Source organism: Balaenoptera acutorostrata, chromosome 2, assembly GCF_949987535.1.
Source record: "Balaenoptera acutorostrata chromosome 2, mBalAcu1.1, whole genome shotgun sequence".
Classification (NCBI taxonomy): domain Eukaryota; kingdom Metazoa; phylum Chordata; class Mammalia; order Artiodactyla; family Balaenopteridae; genus Balaenoptera; species Balaenoptera acutorostrata.
In genome coordinates this window covers 67,558,084-67,573,361 of record NC_080065.1, presented here as the reverse complement: position 1 = coordinate 67,573,361, position 15,278 = coordinate 67,558,084, and the positions used below count along the sequence as shown (strand labels likewise).

The following is a 15,278-nucleotide window of genomic DNA, read 5'->3' as shown; positions in this document are numbered from 1 at the left end:
AAAAGTGGAATCACACTGAATGCCAAGTTTCATAACCAGCTCTTTTTCATGTATTGTAATAAGAATATTCTTTCATGTAATACTACTTCTGGATTGGCCCATCAGGACCAGGTAACTATAAAATGTATCCCCAAGTAGATGAATAAACTAATGTGTTTGCAGGAGTTAACTCAGAATGAATACTACTATACTGAAACAATGAATTTGGTGTTGGCAAGGTTTAGAGTGCGGAATATTTGGTTAACTTCTTTCAAGGATGACAGCTAAGACCAGCAATTCGTAGTGATTTCACACTCTTTAAAAATTATTCTCAAAACCTGGTATTATCAAACTTTTTGTTTCATAGATGTGAGACCTGAGGCTAAGTTTAGAAAAGGAGTACTATACTAACATATATATGAAGACAGACTTTTAAATCCAAAATACAAATGACACAGACTCTAGAAGAAGGAACAAAACTCAAATTTATTGAGTACCTATTACATACCAGGCACTTCATGTACTTAATTCCCACAATAATCTGTGATTAAGCAGTATTATCTCTATTTTATAGATGAAAAAACTGAGACATTGAGAAGTCAAGTAATTTGCCAAAGGTCAGATAGTTGTTAAGTAGCAAAAGTGGGATTTGTACCCAACTATAACATTATTTTTTTTTTTTTAATTCCATGACACCATACTTCTTTCAAGGCTCTAGGTGAATGAAGTAACTAGCACACAGTCAGGAAATTGGTGAACTTGTATTGAGACCTGAGCTTTCTGGCTCTAAAACTTCCATCCTTTCCCACACATAACCTATCTACTCACATTTTAGGGGCACTTATTATTAGCAAGAGATAAGAGAATCCTACTGACCCATCCAGAACTGGGCAAAGTCTGGGATTTTACACTATTTATATCAAGTTAAGCCAATATGGTTTCACAGATGCTAGCAAAAGACATGAAAACCCTAAATCAGAAACAAAGGACTTTTACCCACATTGGTTTGCATCAGCTGTCAAGTCCCCTAAGGGCAAGGCAAAGGGCTCACCATGGATGCTGTGCATGCAGTGGGTTGTATTACAAGGCAGAAAACTGAACTTGAGGATTCACTACTTGTACAACAAAAAGAAGCAAGCTTCCTCTTTGTGGGGAAATGTTATTACCTCTTCCCTCAAGATTGCCTGCTGCAAGCCCAACCCTGACAAATGCCCAGGTAGGGAGCAATCAGGGGCTTTCTTGGTGTACTCAGTAGGGACATGCAGGGACACTCAGGGCCCATGGCAGATTGCTTTTATAAACATGACCTTAAGGTCCATGAAACAACAGCTACTTAAATGGTAAAGCATAAGAGAATGTCCCATATTTCAGTGTTTATATCTTTATAATCTATTTATTCCTTTAACTGACTGAAATGATTCTTTGCTAATTAATATTTTAAAGTTGTGATCAATCTTGCAGTATAGGGACTTCCCTGGTGGTCCAGTGGGTAAGACTGCGCTCCCAATGCAGGGGGCCCGGGTTCGATCCCTGGTTGGGGAACTAGATCCCACATGCATGCCACAACTAAGAAGTCCACATGCCTCAACTAAAAAGATCCTGCATGCTGCAACAAAGATCCCGTGTGCCGCAACTAAGACCCAGTGCAGCCCTCCACCCCCAAAAAAATCCTGAAGTATAAAAGATCAATATCTCTCTGTGTTTCAGATAGATCTAGATATACAAATATATTAAGGTTTGATTTGTTTGCCCAGACTTCATAGCTTGTGTTACAAACTTTGGCCAAATGTCTGGTTGTCTCTCTTTTCATGACATTAGCAGCCATTTCTAATTATCACCTAGATCTATAGCTACATTAGAGATTGCAAAAAAAGAGAGGGGGTGATATTCTAATACCTTCTCTGTTAGCTGGAACACTTCCATAAAGAGAAAATTCTTCTCATCATATTTTTGGAAAGGCATGGTAGCTGCATGATTCTTCCCCTTTATTTTTCAATTTTCATTCTCCAAAGTGACTATGATTTTTTGTTTTAAGTATCATGAATTCATTCTAATATCCTCTAAGGTGACTGATGCATTTTTTTAGAATCATAAATTCATGGACATAACATATTCCACTGGATATCCCTCTTAAACATGTTCAAGTCTACCACTCAAAAATAAAACAAGTCCCTTATTGGATCTCTCACCCCCTCTTCCCAGCCAATCTGCTCCAGGGTCACCTACTAACTCTATTTCCTAACCTCTCACTTACTCTCTAACCCTCTTTAACTGGAGTGAGGCCCCACCACTCCACCATAACAGCTCTTGCAAAGGTCACTAGTCATATCCATTTTGCTAAAATCAAGGTGGACTTTTCAGGCTTCATCTCATTCAGCCTTTCAGCGCTGTGGACCACTTCCTTCCTCCTTGAAGCACTTTTCCCCATGCTTCCATGACACTGGGATGTCCTGGTTTTCCCCTACCTCTCTGGGTACTCCTTCTCTGTTGCTTTTTCAAGCTTATCTTCTTACTCAGCCATGACATGTTGGCAGTTCTAAGGCTCAGCCTTGGAACATTATCTTCTTCACTATACTTACTCTCTGCCAACATGATCTCATCCACACCCAGGATCTCACTTCCCACTTATACAAAGATGTCTCACAACAAATCTACATTGTTACCTTTCATCTCTCCCTCTGAACTCAAACTTTATATCCAACTGACTACATGACAGCTTCCCTATGGTCTCAGAGTATTGCTATCTACTACATACAAAAACCAAGTCAATACTCAGCCATAAAAAAGAAAAAAATAATGCAATTTGCAGCAATGTAGATGGACCTAGAGATTAGCATACTAAGTGAAATAAGTCAGACAAAGACAAGTATATGATATCACTCATATGTGGAATCTAATTTTAAAAAATGATACAAATAACTTACTTACAAAACAGAAACAGACTCACTGATTTCAAAAACAAATTTATGGTTACCAAAGGGGAAATGAGTGGGGGAGGGATAAATTAGGAGCTTGTGATTAACATATACACACTACTATATATAAAATAGATAACCAACAAGGACCTACTGTATAGGTCCTATTGAATATTCTGTAATAACCTACATGGGTAAAGAATCTGAAAAGGAATGAATATATGTATAATTGAATCACTTTGTTGTACACCTGAAACTAACACAACACTGTAAATCAAAAAACCAAAAATAAAGTCAGGATCCATGGGGAAAAAATCACTCTCTTCCAGTAAATGCCGGCATTCTCCACCCAGATGCACAAACCACTGTCATCGCTGAAAACTCCATTTATCTCAGCCTCATATCCCATGTATCACCAAATCCTGTTGATTTATTTCCTGTTATTTATTACCTTTCAAATATGACTCCTTTCCATTTAAACACTACAACCCAGTCCAAACTACTGATACCTCTCACCAAGGCTACCACAAGGGCCTACTGATAAGACTGAGCTGATTAACTGTGTCCTTCCTCCAAACATTCTCTGCATTTCAGCCAATGTAGATGTGATCATACCAAGCCCTGCTTAAAACCCTTCAATGGTTTCCCATGGCTCTTACACAAACTCCTAACAAGGCCTACACTTTGTGTAACTTGCCCTTACCTATTGTCTTCAGCTTCATGGAGAACCTTACTCCCCTAGAGGGCCACCCTTCAGCTATTGTCTCACTATGGTTTTTTTTAATGTGAAACAACATTTGCGCATGCTGCTTTCTTGGTCTGAAATGCTCTTCTTTCCTTTGATTAGTTAACACATCAACAGATTACACATCACTTGCTAAAGGAAGCCTTCTCCTGATGTTCCTGACCAGATCAGGTCCCAGCACCACAGGCTGCCACAGCCTCATATACCTAACCTTTGTAGACTTGTCACAGCTGCAATTTTACATTTCTTTATACAATTTTTTTGTTTATGCTGATCTTCTCCATCAGGTAAACTTCATGGGAACAGAAACTATGATTGCTTTGTATTCTGAGTGCTTGTCATATGTTAGATGCCAAGTTAGTATGTGTTGGATGAATGAACAAATGAAAATGAATGGATAAAGATCCAAATTTGTTGAATTAATGCACTTTTTCCTTTTCCAGAAGGCTTATATTTGCTCTCACCGAATATACTTTATATAACTATTTTATATACATAGAACAGGTTCTATACATTGGTAAGAATGTTATTATACTAATATTATAAATATGTTATCATCACAAAGGTTAGTTATTATTACCATTGAATTCATTCCTTGTGGCAGAAACTATTTTCTGGTTACCTCTGAACCCATTCCTGAACACCTGTCCCTTGCCTAACTCCGTTATAAAAGCTGGATAAAATCAAATTCATACTTTGTTTTGCTTGTAATTATGGCCATGAGACACAGCGCTGGTTAGTGAAATGTAAGTGACAGTTTTCTGGGAGGCTTCTGAAAAGGTACTGATTTCCTGAAAAAAAGGAGAAGTTTTTGCATTCCTTTTCCCTTTTTCCTCATATGAATATCAATGTGATGTCTGGAGTCACAGCAACCATCTTGCAACTATGAGGAGAAGACAACAAAACTGCAGAGCCACTGAAACATCGAAGTGGTCATCTATTTCAAGCTTCCTTGTTAAATGAGAAAAGTAAACCCTTATTTTCTTTTCTATTACTTGTATCTAAAAACATTCCTGATATTCTGCTAACAAGATTCTCTTCCAGACAAATTACCTTACATTGCCCAAGATATTTTTTCTCTTTCTATTTTTCTCTTTTTTATCTTTTTTCTATTGATGAAATTTCTCTGTCACTCCTAATAATGTAACCAAAATAAAATACCTAGTATTTTTTCTTAGGAAATAGAAAATTAATTATAATGTTAAAAACTAAAGAAATATTTTTAAAATTTATTATATTGAGTTCATTTACAAATATATGGAGATCAAAATAACATGTTTGGTGATATGGCATCAAATATTGGGTTGGCCAAAAAGTGTCTTCGGTTTTTAAGTAAAAATAAAAGACACATTTTTCATTTTCACCAAGAACTTTATTGAACAACATATTTACTGTTTTGTTCCTCTACCTTCTGCCATTTTTCAGGCAACTTCATAATTCCATCTTCCCAAAACTTTTTATCTTTTCGAGCAAAGAACTGTTTACAGTCTTCCAGGGAATTGAAATTTTTTCCTTTAAGAAAATTTTGTAAAGACTGAAATAAATGGAAATCTGAAGGTGCAATGTCTCATGAATACGGTGGATGAATTAGAACTTCCCGGCCAAGCTGTAACAGTTTTTGCCTGGTCATCAAAGAAACATGTGGTCTTGCGTTATCCTGATGGCAGACAATGCATTTTCTGTTGACTAATTATGGACACTTTTCATAGAGTGCTGCTTTCAGTTGGTCTAACTGGGAGCAATACTTGTTGGAATTAATTGTTTGGTTTTCCAGAAGGAGCTCATAATAGAGGACTCCCTTCCAATCGCACGATGCACACAGTACATCACCTTCTTTGGATGTAGACCAGCCTTTGCTGTGGTTGGTGGTGGTTCATTTCGCTTGTCCCACGATCTCTTGCATTCCACATGATTGTACAATATCCACTTTTCATCGCCTGTCACAACTTGTTTTAAAAACAGAACATTTTCATTACATTTCAGTAGAGAATCGAATGCGGAAATACAGTCAAGAAGGTTTTTTTTCACTTAACTTACGTGGATCCCAAACATCAAAGCGATTAACATAACCAAGCTGGTGCAAATGATTTTCAATGCTTGATTTGGATATTTTGAGTATGTCGGGTATCTCCCGCGTGGTATAACGTTGATTGTTCTCATTGAATGTCTCGATTTGATCGCTATCAACTTCTACTGGTCTACCTGACCGTGGAGCATTGTCCAGCAAGAAATCTCCAGCACAAAACTTCACAAACCACTTTTGACACATTTGATCAGTCACAGCATCTTCTCCATACATGCAAAAATCTTTTTTTGCGTTTCAGTTGCCTTTTTACCTTTCTTGAAATAATAAAGCATAATACGCTGAAAAAGTTGCTTTCTTCTTCCATCTTCAATATTAAAATGGCTACACAAAAATTCACCAATTTTGATGTTTTTTTAAAAATGCATGCTGATATGACAGCTGTCACAATACAATCTAACAAAATTGTTTCAAATGAAGTTAAAGACAGCTAAGAACTACTACAGCCATCTTACGGTAAAAAAGTAACAAACCTTTTAGCCAACCCAACAGAATTTAGGTTGCTTTGCTTTTGTTCATTCTCTGATTAAAAACCAAGCCTTAAAGTGTTTTAATGTCTACTCAACTACATGAACCTTAGCATGTGATATATTCTGATGTGTTCAAGGGTCAAATATTAAATAAGTAGGAAAATAAATCAGACACTCTACACATATACTTTGACTATACACTATAGACTATATTTACTTTTTTCTAAAAATGTAAGTGTAAGAAGTATAAATAATATTTTAAGAACTGATAAATCTGAGTAAATAGATTAAACTATAAATCCTAATTGGTGAGACCACGATATTTCACCTATATTCCTAATATGGCATGCAATTTAGGTTTATAGGTTGAGGGTAAGTCTTAGCCAGTTGCATGTTATGTCCTTAGAGCAAAAAAGAATATGAATTAAATTATCTTGGGCCAGTGCCTTTTCCAGTCTGTTGTCAGTTCCCGACCTATAAAATAAGGAGGGTAGACTAGGTTGCAGACTGCTCTATAGAGCCTAGGAGCCAAGTTTCCAAGCCTTCTACCTCTTTTTTTTTTTGAAATTAAGAAAAATTTTATTTTATATTGGAGTATAGTTGATTTACAATGTTGTGTTAGTTTTAGGTGTACAGCAAAGTGATTTAGTTATACATATACATATATCTATTCTTTTTCAGATTCTTTTCCCATATAGGTTATTACAGAGTATTGAGTAGAGTTCCCTGTGCTGTACAGTAGGTCCTTGTTGTTTATCTATTTTATATATAGTAATGTGTATATGTTAATCCCAACCTCCTAATTTATCCCTCCCTCCACCTTTCCCCTTTGGTAACCATAAGTTTGTTTTCTAAGTCTGTGAGTCTGTTTCTGTTTTGTAAATAAGTTCATTTGTATCATTTTTTAGATTCCACATATAAGTGATATATAATATTTGTCTTTGTCTGACTTACTTCACTTAATATGATAATTTCTAGGTCCATCCATGTTGCTGCAAATGGCATTATTTCATTCTTTTTTATGGCTGAGTAATATTCCATTGTATATACGTACCACATCTTCTTTATCCATTCATCTGTCGATGGACATTTAGGTTCAAGCCTTCTACCTCTGATTAAGGCAGAGCAGATCTGCTTTCATCTGTTTAATTTTCAACTTCTACAAATAATTTCCTTTAAGAAAGAACTCGGTAACTAAAAACAAGTTGAAAATGACCAGACAAAATGATCTCCTAGGTCTCTTCTGATATTAATTTCATGATGAAATGATTTCTTTAAGTTCCTAAATTCTAAATAGCAAAATCCTGTATAACAAATCTGTTCACCTAACTATGTACGTAAGAAGAAAATTCATGTGATGATGTGGGCTTGATTTATTGTCAGAAATATATTCAAATAGAACTAATGTTTTTACCTTGTGAAAATGCCATCCACAATTCCAATTGTTGCTTCCTCTGCCGGAACATAGGAGCCAATCTGAGCCATGATAGTAATCAATGCAACTTGCTTTATGTAGGAGCTCTTTCCACCCATGTTTGGTCCAGTAATTATCATTACTCTCTCTGAGTCCCCCTAGAAAATTAAAAAGTAATTTCACTTATTGTACTAGAGGGGCTTCTATGTAATAGCTACAATTTATTCCATAAATGAGAATGCATTAGGCAAAAGATTAAGGTGTGGTGTTTAAATATGTCATCCATTAAGTATCACAAAGGGAAAGAGGACCTCTTTGTCTTCAACTTCAACTGTGCTATTACAGAACAGTGAAGTCTTAGCAGCACATATGGTTGTTTCTGGACTTAAAAAAGGAAATAACAAGAAGCAACCTAAACAAGATAAATACTATGGCTTTCTCTTTAAATAATCATTAATCTGCTTATGTCTGTTTTTTATATTACTTACATTTAAAATCTATCAATTTCCATTTGTCCATACTAAAATTATAGGTATTACACATTTAATTGCAGAAAGCCCTAATCTGGGTTGGTAGCACATGAATATTTTCAGTTAAAGAGGGATAACTGCTAAAGGGATGGATAATACCAAATTCTAGATATTGGTTTTATCAGGATTTAATTACTCACTGGTATTTCACCAGAATAAGTCAAAATGGGAGAAAAGCTGCAACACTTGCAATGATTTAATTTCTAGAACTTACCTGTATTAACTAATTCTAGTACTTGCCATGTATAGACTACATCCTAAGAGAAACTGTCCAGCTGCAGCCCTCTGCAGAGGAGTTAGCCTAAGGCATCCATGTGCTATGCTATGTGAGCCCACCACTCTTGGCAATACCTGCCTGGTCAAGAGTAACCAATTGGTAACTGACCAACAGCCTAAGAGGTGGCTTCACATATGGGTCTTCTGAAACTAATGAACTAATCTCTTGGGAGCTGAAATCGAGAACCAGGGAGAGGTTCAGTCAAACTGGAGGAGAGGTTGAAAAGAAACACAAAATGAGGCTACAAGGCACTGGGGACCATGAGTAAGAAGTTATGAGTAACCAAAAGGTAGGGCAGGGAAAGAAAAAATAGAGAAGGGCCAAGAGGAATTAAGAAACTTCATGCAAATAATGGGGGCATTAGAGTAAAGCATTAGAAAGTCTTACTATTAAAGGTATTAAAAAGTAAACCTGTTCCGTCTCTAAAGATGTCCCATATCCTTATTAACCATACATTTCCAGTCTCCCTAAAGCCAAGATATACTAGAGATCTTGCTCTTCCTGTGTGATTCCTTTCTCTTAGGATTACATATGGCTTTATAATGAGCCTCATGAATCTCCATTACTTGAAGGAACTTGAGTGAATCTGTGTTTCTTGGAACAGAAAGAGCCTAGCACAGTAAGAGCAAAGGAAACAAACTTGGAACAAGTAGAATGATAAAACTTATGATTAAAATTTTAAAAATTCTCCTACAGATGTTAAAAAATAATAAGCCTATTATAAACAAATGAACATTTGGCATATGAAATGTTTTGAAAATTCAAATTAAATGAACAGATTTCTTTTTTAAAATTGACTGAAATTACACAAGAAATAGAAAATCTGAATAATCCTATACCTATTAAAGAATTAAATCTGTAATTAAAAGCCCTTCCAAAAGAAAAACCCCAAACCCAGATAACTTCCCCACTGAATTCTTGCAAACATGTAAGAAAGAAATAGCACCAATCTTACAAAAACTCTTCTAGAGAAGAGAACAAGAGGGAACTCTTCCCAAATCATTTCAGAAAGCCAACATAATCTTGACATCAAAACCTGACAAGAGCATTACAAGAAAAAAAAAAAATTACAGGTCAGTTTCATCCATAAATATAAAATATATGCAAGACTCCTTAATAAAATATTAATAAGACAATCCAAGGATATACAAACCATTTAGAATTTTTGAGGAATACAAGGTTGGTTTAATATTCAAAAGCCAATCAACGTAATTCACCACATTAACAGAATAAAGAAATCATATGATGCTCTCCAATGACACACAGAAAGCATTTGATAAAATTCAATATCCATTCATTTAAAAAATTGCAGGAAAAGGAAATAAAAGGTATAAGAATTGGAAAGAAAATGATGAAACTGTCATTATTCCTACATAAAGGAATAATGACATACAGGAAAAACTGTGTTTCCAGAAAAATCTAAAGTAATCTATGAAAATAATTAGAATTGACAAATGAATTGAGCAAGGAAGGGCTCGGGGCATAAGTTCAGTATTCAAATGCCAACTTTATTTCTACATTTTAGCAACAAGTAATTGCAAATTTTAAAAATTTAATGATATAATTTACCATAGTATCAAAAGAAATCAAATACCTAGGAATAAACCTAACAAAATGACCAAGACTTCTAAAGAGAAAACTACAAAACATTATTGAAAGAAATTAAAGAAGGCCTAAGTTAAATTAAAGAAAGTACCATGTTCACAGAATAGAAGGCTCAATATTGTAATGCTACAATAATTAAACTAGTGTGATTCCGGCACAGACACAAACAGACCAGTGGAACAGAATACAGTCCAGAAAAGACTGACATGTATACAGTTTCCTGACTTATGACAAAAGTGACACTGTAGCACAGTGGACAAAGGATGTTGCTTTTAATGACTGGTGCTGAGTCAAAAAGATATCCATATAGAAAAATTTTAAATCTTGATTTCTTAAGTTACATCATAAAAATCAATTCCAGGTGGATTATAGATTTCAAAGACAGGGAAAAACTATAAGGTTATTAGACAATAACATATGACCTTGGGGTAGATGAAGATTTCGTAAGCTGATCATGAATCACAATTAACTGTAAAGAAAAACGTTGAAAATTAGAGTACATTAAAATTAAGAACTTTTATTCATTAAAAGATGTCATTAAGAGAATGAAAAATTACGGAATAGAAGATATACGCACTAAGTATTTCCCAAAGACTTGAATACAGTATACATAATCAACTCCCACAAATCAAAAGAAAGACAACCTCAAGAAATATGGCTGGAAAAAAAAATTTGTAAATGACAAGAGAGGGACTTCCCTGGTGGTCCAGTGGTAAAGAATCCGTCCTGCAATGCAGGGGACGCAGGTTCGATCCCTGGTTGGGGAACTAAGATCCCACGTGCCATGGGGCAACTAAGCTCATGCGCCACAACTGCTGAGCTTGTTGAGCGCCTCAACTAGAGAGCCCTGCATGCTGCAAACTACAGAGCCCACGTGCTCTGGAGCCCATGTGCCACAACTACAGAGAGAAAACCTGCAAGCCACAACTAGACAGAAGCCCATGTGCTGCAGTGCAAGATCCCGCAGGCCACAACAAAGACCTCGCAGTGCCACAACTAAAGACCCGATGCAGCCTAAATGAATGAATAAATGAATAAATAAATAAATAAATAAATAAATAAATAAATAAATAAATAATGACAAGAGAAAAAACACAAATGGCCAGTAAGATGACATTCTACTTCAAATCATTAAGAAAATGTCAACCAAATCAGAGAGACCACATCACTTCACTAAATGGCTAAAGTTCAAACCAAAAACTGCCAGTATTAAGCTTTGGCAAAGATGCAAAACAACTAGAATTTTTATATACTGCTACTGGGGAAGTAAATTGTACACTATTTTGGAAAACTGTTTGGCAGAATCTGTTAAAGCCGAAAGTAAACATATCTGAACAATTCTGCTCTTAGGTACATGTCTAACAGAAATGTATATGATGTATATTAAAAAAAAATGTAAAAGAATGTTCACAGTAATACTTTTCATAATAGTACTAAATTGGAAGTAACTCAAATGTTTATCAATAGAACAGAAAAGTTATCATGTACTTATACAATGAAATTCTCTATGACAATGGAAATAAACAATATGCAAAAAATATAGATGAACTGCATAAAACCAATGTTGAATCAAAGAAGCCAGACACAAGGAGTATATATTGTATGTCTCTATTAATATAAGGCTCAAAAACAAGCAAAAATAACTAAAATTATTATACTTTGGTAAAGAAATTAGGACAGTGATTACCTTTCAGGGGGGAAGTAGCTACTGGGAGGCCCTCTCATACTCTGCAAGTGGAGCTTTTAGAATGTGTTCATTTCCATTCTATTGTTCTACTTCTCGACATGGTTTTGGGATACTTAAATGGGTATACTTTGTGAAAATTCACTAAGCTGTACACTTATGATTTGTGCATAATTCTGTATATTTCAATAAAGGTTATTTTAAAAAGGAAATGAATATATTCTCACAAATTAATCTACCAAGCAATACAATTCCAGAAGTTAATTTTGAAATTTCTTTGACAGATTAAAAAAAACAAACAAAAAAAAAAAACAAAGAAAAGTCAATACAATTTTGAAGAACCACAATTGTGAGAGGAGACTTTGTAATAAAGCTATAGTAATTAAAAGTGCAATATTGTTTTAGGCACAGGTAAACATAGCAGTAACAGAAAGCCCGGACACAAAGCTATACATGGCACTTGGTATTTTGCTTATTTTATAAATAAGTAAAAAAGATACCATGGTTCAATAAACAATGGTGGGACAACTGGGTATCCATATGATAATAGAGTTAGGCTTGAATCCCACAGAGTCCCTAAATCGAATCTAGATGGATGAAACAAAGAAATGTGAAAAACAAATCTTAAACTTTTAGAAGAAAACATGGGAGAACGACTTAATGACATGAAGGTAGAGAATGATTTACTGAACAAGATAGGAAAAGCAACACAAAAATATAAATCATACAGGAAAAGACTAATACATTTGATTAAATTTTTAAAACCGCTGTTAAAAGCAGTCATCAAACACAAAATGAAAAGGCATATAACAAAGAAGTGTTTGTTATACTTACCTACTTATTAATAATACCAAAACAATGGAAAAATGGGCAAAGGACACGAATATGATATTTATAGAAAAAAGAAACATGAAAGAACAAAAAAACATGTTAATCAGGGAAAGGAAAATGAAATCAGCAGTATTTTTCAAGGGACCTATTCCTTACATTCATATGAAAAAATAAAGAAATATCCACAGTGAAAATTTTTGATGGAATAATTTTAAGAAGTAACTTTTTACATTCATCATACCATCAAAAAGTTTAAAAGTCTGTTTACATAGCATGTTGGCAAGAATGTGGACAGCAATTTGGAAATGTTTACTGACGTTAAAGAGTCCATATACTGGTACATATGACACAGCAACTCCTCTTTTAGAAATCTAGGAAAATGCACAAGCGCTCAAAAAGACATTTATAAAGCCGTTCACTCTAATACTGTTTGTATTCGTAATAGACAAAAAATAGAAATTGTCTATCACTAGGAAAATGAAAAGATCTACTTTGTACAATTATTAAAACAATTATTTACAAGGTAGAATACAATAAGATAGGTTCAGTGGCACATATTTATGTAAATTTTAAGTATATACAAAAATATTTATATAGTATTAAGATACATCTATATCAAAGAATAAAAGCCATGCATAAGGATAATAAATAACATCAGGGTAATGGTTGCCAATGACGGTAAGAGGTAAAGAGGGAGGAAAAGAGATGGCAGTTAATTACATATGACCTTAGCTCTACGTATACTATTTTATTCACTTTAAAAAAACCCTAAATTATTACAAAATGTCAATCTCTATGATATCTGAGTGAGGGGTAAATGAAAGTTATACTGTTATCTATACCTTTCCACTTGTTTGAAATATCAGGTAGTTGAAAGTTATTTAAGTGAATTACTTTAAGATTTAATTATTTCATGGATTATCATGAACAATCAAGTAACTCTTTGCAAAAACACATATAATTTCAGAAAAATTCACATAAGTTCCAAATGACATTTTGTTATTTGGATTTCCAGCATATTATACAAAAACAAAGTACTATAGAAAAGCACATAATGGAAAGTGAAAGAATATAACACAAAGGAGATAACATACAGAAGGGTAACACGTGCCATGCTAAGGCCCCCTGAACTGAGAAGGCATTGTTTATGGAGCTGCCTGAAGCGGAACTACCAAATTCAATGAGCACGTGAGGGTGGCCAATGGGAATGCAGGAGCAGAAACTTTTTTTTAATCAGTAATTAAGGAAAGCTATAAGAAAAACATACACCTTTTATCTTGTAGACAACCTTACTCCTCCCAGTGCCTTGAAAAATAAAAGTAATTATACTTATTGTTCGATTCCATTTTTTCAACCAGTGAAAATCAATAAATTTGACAGGGTATCTTAAAAAAATCTTAATTTAATAACTAAATATTTTAGTAAATAAGATCTATAGTGATAAAGCAAAATATAATAGTATGTGTAGTTAGAAGATGATATCAGTTTCTGGCTTTGCCATTAACTAGGTAGGTACATCTCATTTCCTAATCTGTAAGAATGAGTAACAGAAATCTTGGCCTTACATGAATTTTGTGAAATTTAAAGTAAATAAGAAAACGAAATATGAAATTCCTTCAAAATTATAAATGCTGTAACAGTTTTTGCAAATCATGTTTCTTAAAACTAAGCCACAAGAAGAAAAAGTCACAACACACTCTAATTGAAACAGAAAAAATGAATTAAAGGAAATGGATAAAAGGAAATGAAAGTAAGTTTGCCTTAGGCTTAATGTAAAAGTCAAATGTGAAACTTATTGGAAGAGTTTGATAAGTAAAATAAGTATGTGTATGGTACTTACACAAATAAAAATGTTACTCTCTTTTGGATTTAAATTGCATATAAGTTAGCGAAAAATGAATAAGCAAATCTGGTACTTCCCATTATTTTCAAAAGGAATGACATTTTCCTTTTACACTGAACTACACAGAAACTGCTGGTGTTTAGAACCACATGATCACGTACATGTTCCTTGAATACTTCATCTCTCCAGCATTCAATACAGGATAACAAAGTTTATAATTTATTTGATTTCAGAGCCAATTGATACACAAAAATCAATTCTTTGTATATATAGAGAAAAATATCACATACAAACTTAGACTTCAGAGTTCTAATATTTAAATAATGTTTATTTAGCTGGAAAACAAGTCTCTTTCCCTGACACTATACACCAATAAGTGATGAATGACTGATAAAACAAAATGACCCTTAGAGATCTTCTTTAACCAGGTAGCAGGTATCCACCAAAGCCTTATCACAAACATCAGACTTAATGGTCAAATATTAAAAGCATTTCCTTTAGATCAATCATGACAAGATGTCCACTATTACTGCTTTTATTCAACCTTACGCTGGAGGCCCCAGGCAGCATAACATGACATTGAAAAAAATAAAAAGGTATAATTATGGACTAAAAAGAACAAAACAAAATTGTCATTCACAGACACATGATGGTTTACAAAGATAACCAAGAAGAATGGCTAGACGAATTATTATAATTAATGAGATAGTCTAACAAGGTGGCTAGATTTAAGATCAAAATGCAAAATAAACTTCATTTTTCTATAAGAGCAACAAATAATTAGGAAATAATTGTAAAAAAGTGGTGTGATGAATTGGGAGATTGGGATTGATGTATATACACTAATATGTATAAAATGGATAACTAATAAGAACCTGCTGTATAAAAAAATAAATAAAATA

At 34.1% G+C, this 15,278-nt stretch overlaps 1 protein-coding gene across 2 annotated transcripts in view; it reads right to left on the bottom strand.

Annotated features, from left to right (window-relative positions):
* The window catches only part of MSH3 (mutS homolog 3), a 191,087-nt gene that overhangs the window by 25,484 nt on the left and 150,325 nt on the right, over window positions 1–15,278 (bottom strand). For both annotated transcript variants that reach the window (XM_057540254.1, XM_007179766.2), the window contains exon 20: window positions 7,607–7,764. In XM_057540254.1, coding sequence (XP_057396237.1) covers window positions 7,607–7,764 — 158 coding nt within the window. The remainder of the gene's footprint in view (window positions 1–7,606; window positions 7,765–15,278) is intronic.